At 36.9% G+C, this 14,139-nt stretch overlaps 1 protein-coding gene across 1 annotated transcript; it reads left to right on the top strand.

The window, feature by feature from the left end:
- The first annotated feature begins 2,527 nt into the window (after positions 1-2,527).
- LOC111638907 (nicotinate-nucleotide pyrophosphorylase [carboxylating]-like) lies at positions 2,528-6,682 on the top strand. The gene is made up of 3 exons (XM_023384677.1): positions 2,528-3,137; positions 3,201-3,332; positions 6,363-6,682. The coding sequence occupies exons 1-3, from the start codon at positions 2,601-2,603 to the stop codon at positions 6,552-6,554; spliced, it is 861 nt and encodes a 286-aa protein (XP_023240445.1). The 5' UTR covers positions 2,528-2,600; the 3' UTR covers positions 6,555-6,682.
- Positions 6,683-14,139: the final 7,457 nt, after the last annotated feature.

Here is a 14,139-nt window from a genome sequence, read left to right as displayed (position 1 = left end):
TCTCAATATTTATACTTATTTTTGCCCGGGCAATGCCAGGCTTACCTACTAGTACCAATATAAAAGTTGAAATATAGGTTCTGCTTTCTTATTTTTCCATTCAGCAATAAGAAAGCAGAAGAACTCGCACGTGAAGCACAATTGAGATTGTTATAATACTAGTCCTACATTCAGAAATGAATATGGAACCAGAAGAAGAAGAAATATAGGTGACATTGATAACTATAGACCTATAGTAATTACCTCTACTTTTTAGTAAAATTTTGGAAAAAGTAATTTCTTTGATAATGACACCATTTGACCATAAGTTTAATTTAATTTGTAGAAGTCAGCATGGATGTAAAACGAACTAAAACAGAAAATCTGGAATATTTTGAGACAATCTATATATATAATCGAGACGAGTTGATAATAATAATAATCAGCGCAGAGCCCAAACGGTTAGGAGTTGAAAGTTGAAATTTTGTACACAGTTCGGGTACGTCACGAGAACGCACACTAAGAAGGGATTTTTCGAAATTCCCCCCGGGGGGAGAAAGACAGGATTAAGGCTTAACACTTCCATGAACAATGGAAGTGTTAAGCCTTAATCCATCAACAATGGAAGTGTTAAGTAACAATGGAATTGTTAAGAGAAAGCGACGTGAAAGATTTACAGGTGCAGATGCAGTTCTTTCGTTTTTGCAGGAAATCGAACATATTTTTAGAACCATCTAAAAGTTCTCTAATTAGTCTGGAAACAAGGGGACCCAATTCTTGCATTCTGTGAAAATGGGTAAGGTTGACTGTAACATAATAATCTTTATCTTAGTTATCGTTACTTTTGCCCGAGCAATGCCGGGCCCACCTGCTAGTAGTAGATAATTCAGATGCATCCCGCTTAAGCTCAATCCAATGGCCTAGTGGATAAAATCACCGAACAACAATAATTTTGGGTACGAAGTCCGGCCACGTGAAGTTTTATGGGTTTTCCTCACGTTATTAACACCTTAATGGGGACCAGTTGTCCATAAAAGACCCACTAGAAAGCATTCCCTCCGGTAGATCGTCCACGCGTAGCGTCGTAACCAAACCATCCCTCGTAATCACGTTTCGCTCCCGCACGGTGGGCCCGGCCAAACCCACGATGCCCACAGGGTGAAGAGAGTTAAAAAGAAAAAATGCATAATCACATTTCAATATATCTAACAAAGGCTTTCGATTCAGTAGATCATAAAATAGTATTAGAAAAACCATTGATATTCATGTAAATTTCAACTACGGATGTTATATACAACGCGTACCATACAGTCTACCGTTAGCATAAACATTACATTTGCGTTACGGCACGGCGAATACACATACTTTATTGTATTGGCAAGCGCCAAATCCGACAGAGGGTGCCGTTTTTCAGCCAAGACGGCTGCCGAAACGGGTAAGGAACCAACGTACATCTCATATATCATTATTTACTATTGCTTTAGCTGTTTAATAAATGTTAGAATTTGACTGGACAACACAGCAACCCTACTTGTACACCATAAACTTGCATTTTCAAAAGACTATAGATATATGAGATGTACAGTACTACATAATGTGTGCTACAAACTTTTGACTGGCCTATGTTGTATAAGTGCAGAATGACAGCAGGGCAGCCTTCAGATTGGCACTAATTTTAACTATTATGATAAATAAAACTGTTTTTATATTGGAACACGGTGTACTGCTTAAAATATTTAAACACTTCTCACCTGTTAATGTGTAATAAACACGCTATCACATGTTTACAAAAACCAGACAGCCCCACTTTGCACGTGCATTCTCTCTGTAATTGAGATGTATTAAAATGTCAATATCTGAGATTGCAACACTAAAGCAACAACGTGAACTTCGGTGTTGTTGTTAGAGTTTAATCCACAAAATACGATGCGTCCAGCATCCAAAACGGCTTCACGTTCTACGAGACAACGTTTCCTGCCGCCGATATAGTCTAGAATTTGATAAATTCAATGATTTGTTCTCCATTGGTCCTCGCAGTAGACGGAAACCGAATCGGTTCAGGCACTGAACAAACACGTGGTCTGTTCCTTACCTGTTTCGGCAGCCATCTTGGCTGAAAAACGGCGCCCTCTGTCGGATTTGGCGCTTGCCAATGCAGATACGAACCGATTTGTTAGGAAAAAAACGCAGCGACGAGTCGCCGAATGTTCCGGAAACTTTTCAAATTGAGTGTGTGGCGCTTTCTGTTACGATATTTTATTATTAAAAGCTTTATATATTTCTAATTATTATAAAATGGCAAAAAGCTTACTTTCGAGGGTAGGATGGGTTTTATAAAACATTGTATATGCCGATAACGATTAAAATCGTCATCCAGATCCTACTCGAAATACGAGAGAGACGGCCTTTCCTTATCTCCCCCCGTCGACCTTCAATCCCCCAATACAAACCTTCCCGAAAAATTTCAGAAATTTTCGATCTATCGATCGCTTCTACGCCACGGGGTGGCGCCTTCGTCGAACTAAAGGGAAATGACGTAGTAGTCAACGGAGGAATAAATAGAGGGAGAGCGAGGTCGAAGGTCTCCCCCGGAAAGAGTCGCTACGAGTCGACGAAGGAAGATGTGGGAAGACGGTCTTAATCCGACGGTGTTGCGAGATTTGGCCGCCAACTGGCTGAAAGAGGACGCGCCAAATTTCGATTACGGAGGCTTCGTGGTAGGAAATAGACCAGTTTCGGCCGTAATTTTGGCCAAAGAAGATGGGGTATTGGCGGGAATTCCTTTCGCCAAGGCCATTCTGAAGGAAGCCGATTGCTCGGTGAAATGGAAGTGTGAAGAAGGCGAGGACGTAAAGGCTCCCGCCACGGTGGGCGTGGTGCGAGGGAGGGCCGCCGACCTGTTGCGGGCCGAGAGAGTGATGCTCAATTGCCTGTCGCGTGCCTCCGGCGTGGCCACCGTCACTCGCCGAATGAAGCGCCGTCTGGACGAGACCGGCTGGAAGGGAATCTTGGCCGCCACCCGCAAGTCGACGCCCTCCTTTCGACTGGTGGAGAAATATTCCGTATCGGTGGGGGGAGGATGCGGTCACAGGTACGACCTGTCGTCGATGGTCATGCTGAAGGATAATCACGTGGACCTCGTGGGATCCGTACGAAAGGTCGATCCTCCTATTCGATCTCGGGCTTTCCTTCGACGGGATTAAATTCCCGTGTCTTTTCAGGCCGTGGAGAATGCGAAGAAGTTCGCGGGATTCTGCTACAAAGTGGAGGTGGAGTGTCGTTCCTTGGAAGAAGCGGAGGAAGCGGCCGCGGCGGGTTGCGACATTCTCATGTTAGACAACTTCTCGCCCCGGGTGAGTACTTTACTGTCGAACAGGAAGTAATCGCGCGATAAAGCGAAAACATTGGGTAAATTCTATTTCTTTGCAATTAGTTATTATCGGAGTAGGAATGCGGGCGTAAGCAATCTTTTGGCATCACCGAGTTTTCCGTTTACTCCCTAACTTTTGGGTGACAAATTATTATTTACGAATATTTTTTTGTCGGTCGAGCGCGAAGAACGTGCGCTTTGGCTTACAAGAACCGTTAATTCGAGGATTTTGCCGGAGAGACCAGAGTTTTTTCATCCTTAAACGAAACGAATCCATATATTTTCTTCGTGGCCATTTCGTTTATAAAAATCGCATTCTGTTCCGTTTGTCGAGGCGCATGGTGGAAAAGAAGGAATAAAACTGAACGCAGTTTTATTGGTTTAAAACTTACTGTTAGGTTACGCGCGAGTGTTCGTACGGGCACACGCGTAAAGCAAAATCGGCGCTATTTCCTGCAGAGTATCTATAAAACTGAATATTTCTCGAAAAGCTTTTATCCGGTGTGTACGTTTCTATCACGGAATAACCCCGAAGCAGTTTCGAGATCGGTGACGTCAGGTCCGTAAGGCCCCCTCTTATAAGATTATAATTGTTTTCACTCGACATTCGAGCATATTGGAAGTTACGTCGATCCGAAAATATTTGCTTTTTGCGCGGCGAAAACTATTATTAAATACATCTGTTATTTGTACTGTACTTTACATTTTAAACTATGTCCTTTCCCTTATCGAATTTCTATCTCCAAGTATTTATCTTTCGTCCGTATCGTAGTCTGTTCCAGGCACCAGAAATCCAGCATCCGCCGTCCAGGAGGATTTCGCAAAAAATAATTCCGTTGAAAATAAATTACAATTGTGTATTTTCCGAACCAGTTTTTAATAATATTGGAGTGGCAAAAATCTACAGACAATCCCGGTCCCTACTTACGACCGAGGATCGAGAGTCAGAATTAAAAGTTAACCAATTGTATTTCGAAAAACTGTTAGGGAAGGAAATGCATTCATTTTCTTTTTTCACGTTCCTCGAGTTTGATTTTTCTCATTTATCCTTATTTCTATTATTAATCAGATACGTTGTGGTTTGAAAGTTTAGTTTCGTTCTTCCGATTCTCGTGATTTTTTTCAAATGTTACTTTACTGTTTATCTTCGAGAATTCCCTTCCTTCTCTTCGTATTCCAACGTTAAGTTTATTTAGCAATGGCAGTTTGCGTTTTGTAATACGTTTAATTTAAGAACGAAACACCTCATTTCTCGATCTCTCTAGAAAAAATTACAATATTAGAACTTGTTGCTAGGCCTACATTTATATTTATTTTCTGTGTCGAGGATTCGTTTTCGTAAATTACTATCTATATTTGCAAAAATAGAGGGTAAATGTTTACTTTTAATACGTGACGCGATTGTGGCAAACCTTAAAACTGAATCAATTGTCAAATTTTCGATGCAAAGCCACAATAATTGTTATAAACCAGAGAACTCCGGGATCAAACAGCCCGACGTAGGCTCGTAAATTTAAATTTTCCGACATTATAGAAAGGAAAGAAAAAATATTACAAACTCTTTTTCATATATGACAACACGTAAATATAGTGGTAACACGGAGTAAGGATTTTAAAGACCATCTTAAGACCACTAAAAGAGCTCTTTCCGGATATATTAGTTTGTCCAGGCTCGTAATGGAGCGGCCGCGATAGATATATTATTATCAAATGGTGAAAATTTGAGAATCCGACGGGTCAGAGCGGAGATGACGCCTTTACCATCGCACAATGAAATGGCATCCCACCTCAATTGGAACACTGCGTATTAATTTAATGTTCTTTAACTGCTAAGAGTGAAATTTCCTTTCATCGAGGATGATTTCTCAAGTTTCCTTCGTCTATACAGGCTTATTTTGTCGTATCGATGACGCGTCCATTATGAATCGTCTTCCTTTTGTAAGTTCTGTCCTCCCTCCAAAAGTGTCCTCTTTTTCGATATTCGAAGACTAATCCGTAAATCTCCGTATTCGATCAATGTCGAACCGATCCGTTGCGTGTGATGCGATACGACGCGTGTTACGGCTAACGGGAATCTTAGCCAGGCACTAGTTCAAGTATCTCGAGGTTCAAATCTGTTCTGGGATATACGTTCGTTCTTCTTCTCGCTTCTCGCACTCGCCGACGTCCTAAGGGTGCAACTATGCAGACGCGAGCGAGCGAATTCTCGCTGGCTCGGAAAATATGTTGCGAGAAGAGACGAGACGCGATAAATATAAAAACCTGTCAGATATTTACGAGAACCAGAAATTCGCTCTCGCCAGCGTTATTTCTCGCTTTTCGTTTGTGCATGGTTTTCCTTTTGCGAAAACTAAATCTCTCGCTCTAAATTCGCGTCTGCATAGTCGCACCCTTAGGGGTGTTTAGTCATAATTCCACGAATAATAGCTTGGCGCCACTGGCCACTCGACCAAGCGCACGTACGGTACAAAGTGTCCGTTACAACAGGTTTGTATTTAATACGACGATTCGTCGAGGCTCTGTACAGTGCGACGAGATGCAATTACGAGACGCATGCTCTTCCCGAGGAAGACCTCGAGAGAGAGCTTAAATGGCTTCGTTTACTTATTATCGAAACGCAACGCGGCACCTACGCACGCAGTAGAGATTATTATAGTGCGTTATTGTCGCAATGAATAAAATGTTTTTTATTACCATATTGTTTTCCTTCAATTTATTAATGTCCTCTTTTTCACGGTAAAAAAGTCGGTCACCTTACCGTTATAGTTCTGGTTTCGGAACGACACAGTCTACAGTTACGCGAGTGTCGAGAATGACACGCACGCCACAAACTATTAGCGAATGGTCTTATCGAACGACTCGGTATCACGCGATATTCGAGACTGGGCGCAAGTTTTGTAATTACCGAAGCGATGACGATTTTCGTTCGTTTCGAATACCTCAAATAGAAATCTGATTTATCGGACCGATTGACGAAATGCAATTTTCGATAATAAAATAAGATGTTTTCTAGGAATGCGGAGAAACCGCCACCAAGATAAAGGAATTATGTCCCCGGGTGAATATAGAAGCCAGCGGAGGAATTACGGAAGAAAACATCACAGATTACGCGCATCCGTCCGTCGACGTCATTTCCTGCAGTCGCTTGATTCAGGGATACAAAACCATCGATTTCTCCATGAAAATCGACAAATCTTCGCTCTGAGAGATCATCTTAAGAAAGGAGTTTCCATATCTTCTCCTACTTCTCTATTTTGTATTTTTGCCAATGGTGCAACAATCTTACTGTTTTTTATTATTAATTAATTAATAAACAAGATACTTTTTCTATCATTGAAATTTCTTCTTTCGACTCGAACTTAAAAACACTATCGACGCTTTTCGGAGTGGATTCTTTCCACTTAATACGCGCTTACGGGCATAACGGAAGTGGACCGAGCCACGAGATTTTGTTTCGTATTTTCGACCATCTCGAAGCAGATTCCGGGGACTCCCGTAAACGTTATCCAAATCGACCCGCTTTCAAATTTTAAACGTGACCACGCAGTAGAAAGTCGACGATGAAATTTCGGCACTTACGCCGTTTAGGGGGTACGGAAGTTTGAGAGGTTCTCTTCCATAAAATTAATCGATTATACACTAATTTCGAAAAACGCGTATAATTTGCTGGAAACGATCGATATAAAATATGCTATAAACAAAAAATTGCCGGAATACTTACCGGGTGTACCCCGTTCGAAGACGTAAGAAAAGCCATTTAGTTTCGGACTTGGCAAATTGGCCGAGTGATCTCGTTTCCTTTATCCGGCGCATATCGCCATCGAAAAATGGCCACATGGTAGTCGTAGCTACGAAACATTTCGACTTAACTTCGAGAGTACGTAATGTCGAATTCGTCGTCTATTTCTTTACGCAAATTATTTCTTCTTGGACATTTTGCATAGAATTAAGGAAATTTCTAATCGCAGCGTGTGGCTGCTTTTCGTAGGATTGGAAGTAGCCCATTACTACTATTTCTATCCGAAGTAATTCGTTATGAAAAGTAAAACGGGAGGACGACTTTTCGTTTTATAATCGTAATCGTGGATTCTTATTTTAAATCTCAGGAAGATATCCTCGTATTATCGGTGCCGGATAAAAATAAATCTAGAGCCTCGGACAATGGCCCGAAGCTCGAAATCTTTGCGGGCCGTCCGGTCATTAATTTTGTTACGCTAGGTCGGTGTTCCGCAACCGGTGTGCCGCCACGTGGTGAAAGGTGTGACGAGAACTTTTACATATTCTGTTAATTTCAACTTTTATTTATATATTTTTATCAGTTGTTGCGTTTCTTAAGCTTGTATTTCATTCTCTGCCGCAGCACCGATGAAATTATATGTAAAATAAATTTGCTCACGGGTATCGATGTCTTTTAATTAATAACAATAATAAAAGGTTAGTGGCATTACGTAATTCTATTAATAGTATCGTATCGTACGTTTTTGAGGGGATAACATTTTGGTGCGCGGTGTTGAGTCGCGGGTGTGCCGCGAGTAGAAAAAGGTTGCGGAACACTACGCTAGGTTATAGTTTCTCCAACGGGACCAATAATAAATATACGCTCGCTATACACTAGACTAGTCGTTCTTAACCAGTGTTCCGCAAACCTACCTCCATGTTCCACGAAAGAAAAGATTTTAAAGTTTTTATTCAAATTTATATTCTCATTGTTATATTCGTAGATAATACCACGTTTCTAGTTCATTCAATATATTCGAGTTTATTGCTTTATCGTTTCCAGAGAATAGTAAACGCGGAATTGCTTATCAATTTTTGAACGTATTGGCGCTAATGCTCCGTGTTCCGCGGCCTCGGTAAGGTTGAGAACTACCGCGCTAGACCTTGGTATTATCTGGAGAGCACCCTCGAAGATTCCTTCCGAATGTTAATATCACTCGACGTACCATCTTCCAATTTCTGCTCATTACAGAACAGCCATAGATGTTAATTAATACATTAATTTTTTTTTAATTTTCTGTTTTCAAACTATTCGATATCCGAAAATTATTATACAGGATGAACAAAAGTCACTTTGCACTTACGCCGCAAGACACAATGTAGAAGCGCAATGTCTTCCCGATCATTCGGTATTCAATTAAATTTAATAATTCAAATTAAATTAAGAGATGGCGCCTAACACTAATCTTATTAAGTCAAATTACTTTCATTCATTCAGGGGCGGAGTTAGGTTTTTCGGGGCCTAGGGCTTATTGAAATCCAACGGGGCCCATTTTTTGTTAGATTAACAATCTTTAAATNGAATTTAATAAATTAAAATAAATATACAAATAAACTGAAATTTATATCACTATATAATTGACTACATACAACATTATAATAATTATAAAAGACATTCATACAAATTGATATTAAATTGCCAAACACTGTAACCAGGGGCAGATCTACATAGGGTTAATAGGGCTTAAGCCCTGGGCTCCCAAGAGTCAAAAGCCCACAAGTTGAATTATCATCATAAATTTTTAATACTTTTAAAAATTTTTACTTTTCATTAACAATGAGCACTTATCATATAGTAAAAAATAGTTACTATAAATTAAGTGCTCGTTGTTAATGAAAAAGTATTAACAATTTATGCTGATAATTCAATTTTTGTGGGCCCGGGGTTTAAGCCCTATTAGTCCCTGTGTAGATCCGTCTCTGTTCGCATGGCGTCTTCGGGTTGCGGTTGATTGACAGTTCTCCACTCTTCACGGTTGGCGGCTTTTCCCAAGCTTGAGCCAGTCCATTTTTTCATGTCTTGCCACGTTAGCCTAGGCCTTCCCTTTCTCCGTCGCCTTCCACCATTCCTTGACTTGACAAACTGCAATTTTCATCAGTTCTCTTGGGGTTCCTATTATACACCTAGATTATGCTGTTTTTCTTCTCCGAATGCTGACCATCGGGTTTCTTTCCATTCCAAAACTACTCATAACCTCCGCATTGGTCATTCTATCTATCCAACTAATTCTGTTCATTCTTCTAAGAGACACCACATCTCAAAGTAATCTACCCTATTAACTGTCTCTTGTTTTATTGTTCGCGACTCATATCCGTATATAGCCACACTCCAATCATTGTTATAAGTACAGTATTTTTAGTTTCAATATTTCTCTCTCTTAATACCAAGACAAAAGCAGCTTCAGCCTTTTTTATTCTGTTTTTAATTTCATAATTACATCTGCTATCCTCAGTTATCCAACTTCCTAGGTATTCACACATTTTTACCTTTTCTATTTTCATTCCATCCAACATAATCTGTAGATCTTCGTTTTCTTCTCTCGAAATTATCATAACTTTCAATTTGTTCACGTTTATTTTCATTTGGTATCTTGTTTTTTCTCACTTCTTTCAATTTATTTAGAATTTTCTGTAACTTTTCGATGTTACGTAGCAGAGCGATGACGTCAGCATACCTAATATTGATAAGATGCCCATTAATTTTTACACCGTCGAGATTTTCGAACGCTTCTCTCATCATCCATTCACTGTATAAGTGTTGGGGACAAACCATATCCCTGTCTTATTCCTTTTTTTAATCCGAATCCATTTGCTATCTCTCCCTGAAATCTGACCATTACTTTTTGACTTTTATAGATGTAGATTTTTCTCAGTAATTTTTTTATCAATACCTATTTTTTGCAGAATCTCAAACAACTTTGATTAACACTATCAAAGGCCTTCTCCAAGTCGACAAAACTTACAAATCAATCATCCTTTCTCCCGTAAGTCGTATTGTATCATTGTAATGGCCTCCCTTGTCCATCTGCCTTTTCGAAAACCAAATTCTCTCATTTAGTTTCCGATTTATATAGTTTTCTATTCTTTGCTGTATGGTGTTAACTAAAACCTTTGAGGCATGGCTTATCAAGGCCGTGTATATCACGATCATGCAGTTTTAGGGACAGGGATGAAGATAGATTATGTGAAATCATCCTGAATATCTGCCTCTACAATTTTGTTAATAAAATTAGTTAGGATTTCTTGTTCCATCTTCCCCCATGGCCTTAAGAGTTCAACTTATATTTCATCTATTCCTGTTGCTTTTCTGTCCTTCAGCTTTTTCAATGCAGCGTGAATCTCTTCCTTAAGAAAGGTTGCACTCTGTTCTTTCTGCTTCATCTCTTCTAGGTTTAAATTCCGTAGAGATTGTCTATATATATTTCCCCTCATCGTAGTACTTGTTCATCTTTCTGCAATAAAATGTTTCCATTTTCATCTCTCAGAGCCCCAATTCTGCATTTCCTTTTTTCCCGAGATTAAGCTTCGCTTTTCATACTCTCTTTCAAATTCGTTCCCATTTGCGTGATGCTCCATTTCCAGACATAAATGATTCAACCACTTTTCTTTTGCCTGTTTGCAAATTATTCTTATTTGTTTATTAATAATTATATATTTTTATTTTTCTTCTGTGTTATTTAGCATTTTTATATCGTCTTTTTTCATCCATTTTTTTTACTATCTCCTCTGTAACCCAAGGGTTCTTTATTTGTCTTCCTTTCTTACCGAGGATGTCAACCGAGGTGTTTAATTTTTTGTTTCAAATCATCCTAGATTTCTTCTTCGCTTCTGTTAGCGATGAAATTTTGAAGTCTTCTCGATATGTCAGCCTAAAAAGTCTTCTTGATGCAGTCTTTCCGCAAAGCCTCTATGTTGAGCCATTCTTTTTTTTTTTTTTGGCCTAACATGTTTCAGCCTTATTCTTAGTTTTGTTACCAGTAGACTATGATCACTGTTGCAATCCACACCTGGACAAGTCTTTGTGTTTATTATTGCTGTTTATTAATGTGTTTCTTAAGGTTTGCATAGCTGTGTAGAATTTTTGTATCCATTCCAAGAGTTCATAACGATTTTGATTCTGTTACATCATTTGAAGCTTTTCTCTCGTTTGATCTGTGTGATTCCTGTAATTCCAGCACAGGTCTGCTGCATCTCTCACTGGTAGCCAACTGCACAGGGATTCTATCCATTCCTCTACTAAATGGATTATTTCTGAATCTTCTGTCCATCAAATCTTCGGGAGATACAGATGCATGGTGGTTCCCCATTGCCTTCCATGCATCTATATCTCCCCAAATTACTTAGTATGTAATTATTAATAGCAGCAATAATAGAGCCTGATCTAATTGGCAATTGGCTTTAATTTAATTAATTTACTATTACTCTATACAATAAACTGATTTATACTTAACAATAAAAAATAATTATCTTGTCATCTAAAAGAAAAAATTATCTACCTTTAAATTGATATAAAACTGACAGAAGACTAAAATTTTGACCAATGAAACTAATTATATTAATATTTGAAAGTTTATAAATTAAACATTATTATTTTCAATGTAATGTGAAATTAATTTTTAACAAATTTATTCAATTGCTATCCAATTTACAAATGAATAAATTAACTATAGAAATTTCATTAAATCCAACATCCATAAATGATTTTAAATAGTAATTTAGGTGAGTGATATTTAGTTCAAATATCAAATATATGTAGGCTGTTTTTTTTTTCAAGCTCGGATGGTCCATAAAATAACAAACAAGTGTAAATAACGAAATGAATTTATTACCAAAAGTTAGGTACAAACGTGGTTACTTTTCGACATAATCACCGTGAAGATTGAAGAATTTGTCGTATCTGTGGACGAGCTTTTCCATCCCCTTATCATAGAATGTTGCTGCCAGTGAATTGAGATGGCCTTAATTAATTAACAATGTTGTTTGTACCATGTTTGTACCTAAATTTTGGTAATAAATTCATTTTGTTATTTACACTTGTCTTTGTTTTATGGACCATCAGAGCTTGAGAAAAACCACCCTCGTATATTTAGTTTAGTTCAAATTTTAATATTTTTCAACTTTAGCCAAAATGTACAGTACACAGAGCCAATTTATCAAAACAACTGAAAATAAAGTATTTTAGACCAAAGATACGAATTTTACACAATATAAATTTTAGATATTTTTATCACATGATAAATATTAAATTATATTTACATAGAAGTGAAATGAGAAAAAATTATTTTCTTTACTCCATTAACAATGAACTTATCTATTATAAACTGAAATGAAAATCAATATTTTTGGATTAAATTCTGATCATTGGTAAGAGATAATGTTCTTACAAGAAATTTTTGGTTTGTATGGGAAGCATTACTTATAACCAGGGCTAGAAAATGTGCTCCTCATTTTTGAGGAGTGAAAATTATAATCAGCAAATAAGAAATGTGATAGTTGGATGAACAATCATTTGTATATTGCATGTATCCAATTACAGTAGTTATCAGAATTGAAATTCTTTAGAAATTATGGTCATTAGTTAATTATGGCCAAGATCAAAAGAGAATTTGCCTACTCTAATAAATTTCCACTGAGAAGTGAACCTTAAAAGTGATGTTGCTAAATGTAACTTGAATGTAAACATGTGCAATATTTAATATTCAGAGGTAAAATTTTTCCAATTCTGAATGAAAAATTAGCATTTTAAAGATTTTATTAGTAATAAACATAACTACTATTAATTTAATTATCATATTAATCTTTTATAAATTCTGAAAGTGACAGTTTAATGTCAATGAATTAAAATTTTAAATGTATATGCTTATATTACTGATATATAATTATACAATTTGTGATTTTCCTTTGTACATTGCACTATGCAATACAATGCAACAAATTACATAAGAAGCTTACATTTAGCAATTTATGTTTAGCTTGATTAAAAAAATTTTTTAAACAGTTTAAATTTTAAAATTTCACTGGATGATAAAATTTTTTTTAAATTAAATGTTTTAAAAATATTGCAGCAATGATGAATATAACAAAATTACAGCAAAGGTGGTTTTGTTTTAAATCAGGGTTGGGCAACCTGTGGTCTACAGTAATATTTTTTGCAGCCCATGTAGCATAAAATATGAATAAACATATCAATTTTCCAGCTTAAGGAAGTATGCAGCTAAAATTCAAACATTATTTTCTACAACTTAGGTATGTGAATAGTTTTTTTGCAATGAATTTAGTAAAAATTAAAACAAGAAACCAGCTAACAGACACATCAAAACAAATTTAAAACTAGCCGTGACTAATATTTAACCAAACATTTCCAATATATTATATTTACATCAGTTCCAGAAGCTAAATTAAGTATACCTATGTTATATATAAATAAATAATCGTGATTTACCAAAATTTTTTTCCTTCCTCTTTTCTCTTGTATGCGGCCCATGACAGTTTAAAAGTTTCGAAATGTGGCCCTTACATAGATAAAGGTTGCCCATCTCTGTTTTAAATGATGATGTCTATCTACTTTATTTATTATTTTTAGATCTGAGAACAGTTGTTTTGCTATTGGCTTTGGTTAATTGAAGTAGCATATATTGCAAAATTTTAAGTAAATTCTAAAATGTTTACAAGGCTCTCGTATGAACAATGCTATCTTAGATATAAGTCTTTTCATAGCTTTTATGCAAATTTTTCAGATTTATCATTTCATTCACTTAGAAAAATGTTAAATAATTCTATTCTTAAATTAAAAACAATTTTCAGTTTATGGATGAGACATTTGTCTGATCAGTGAAGCAACACAAAGGTTTTCAAGCCCTGTTTATAATAAGATAAATTCGGTCTCATTCAAATATTATAAGCAGTTGATATTAGCATAATAAAATTTTGTAAAAAATCCAAAATACATTAAAATCTGTGCTATAAAAGTGTGTCCATGTATTGTTAAATTAAAAGACTAAGAACACCAGATA

Source organism: Centruroides sculpturatus, unplaced genomic scaffold (assembly GCF_000671375.1).
Source record: "Centruroides sculpturatus isolate CEXI.00-Female unplaced genomic scaffold, Cexi_2.0 scaffold1277, whole genome shotgun sequence".
In the NCBI taxonomy this organism is placed as follows: Eukaryota; Metazoa; Arthropoda; class Arachnida; order Scorpiones; family Buthidae; genus Centruroides; species Centruroides sculpturatus.
This window is presented reverse-complemented; position numbering and strand designations above follow the sequence as displayed.

What these genes read in the sequence shown, in the direction of transcription:
- LOC111638907 (XM_023384677.1), top strand. Translation starts at nt 2,601, where the DNA reads ATGTGGGAAGACGGTCTTAATCCGACGGTGTTGCGAGATTTGGCCGCC. An exon ending in TCGTGGGATCCGTACGAAAG is followed by an intron (nt 3,138 to 3,200) that starts GTCGATCCTCCT and finishes GTGTCTTTTCAG; the next exon opens with GCCGTGGAGAATGCGAAGAA. An exon ending in TAGACAACTTCTCGCCCCGG is followed by an intron (nt 3,333 to 6,362) that starts GTGAGTACTTTA and finishes GATGTTTTCTAG; the next exon opens with GAATGCGGAGAAACCGCCAC.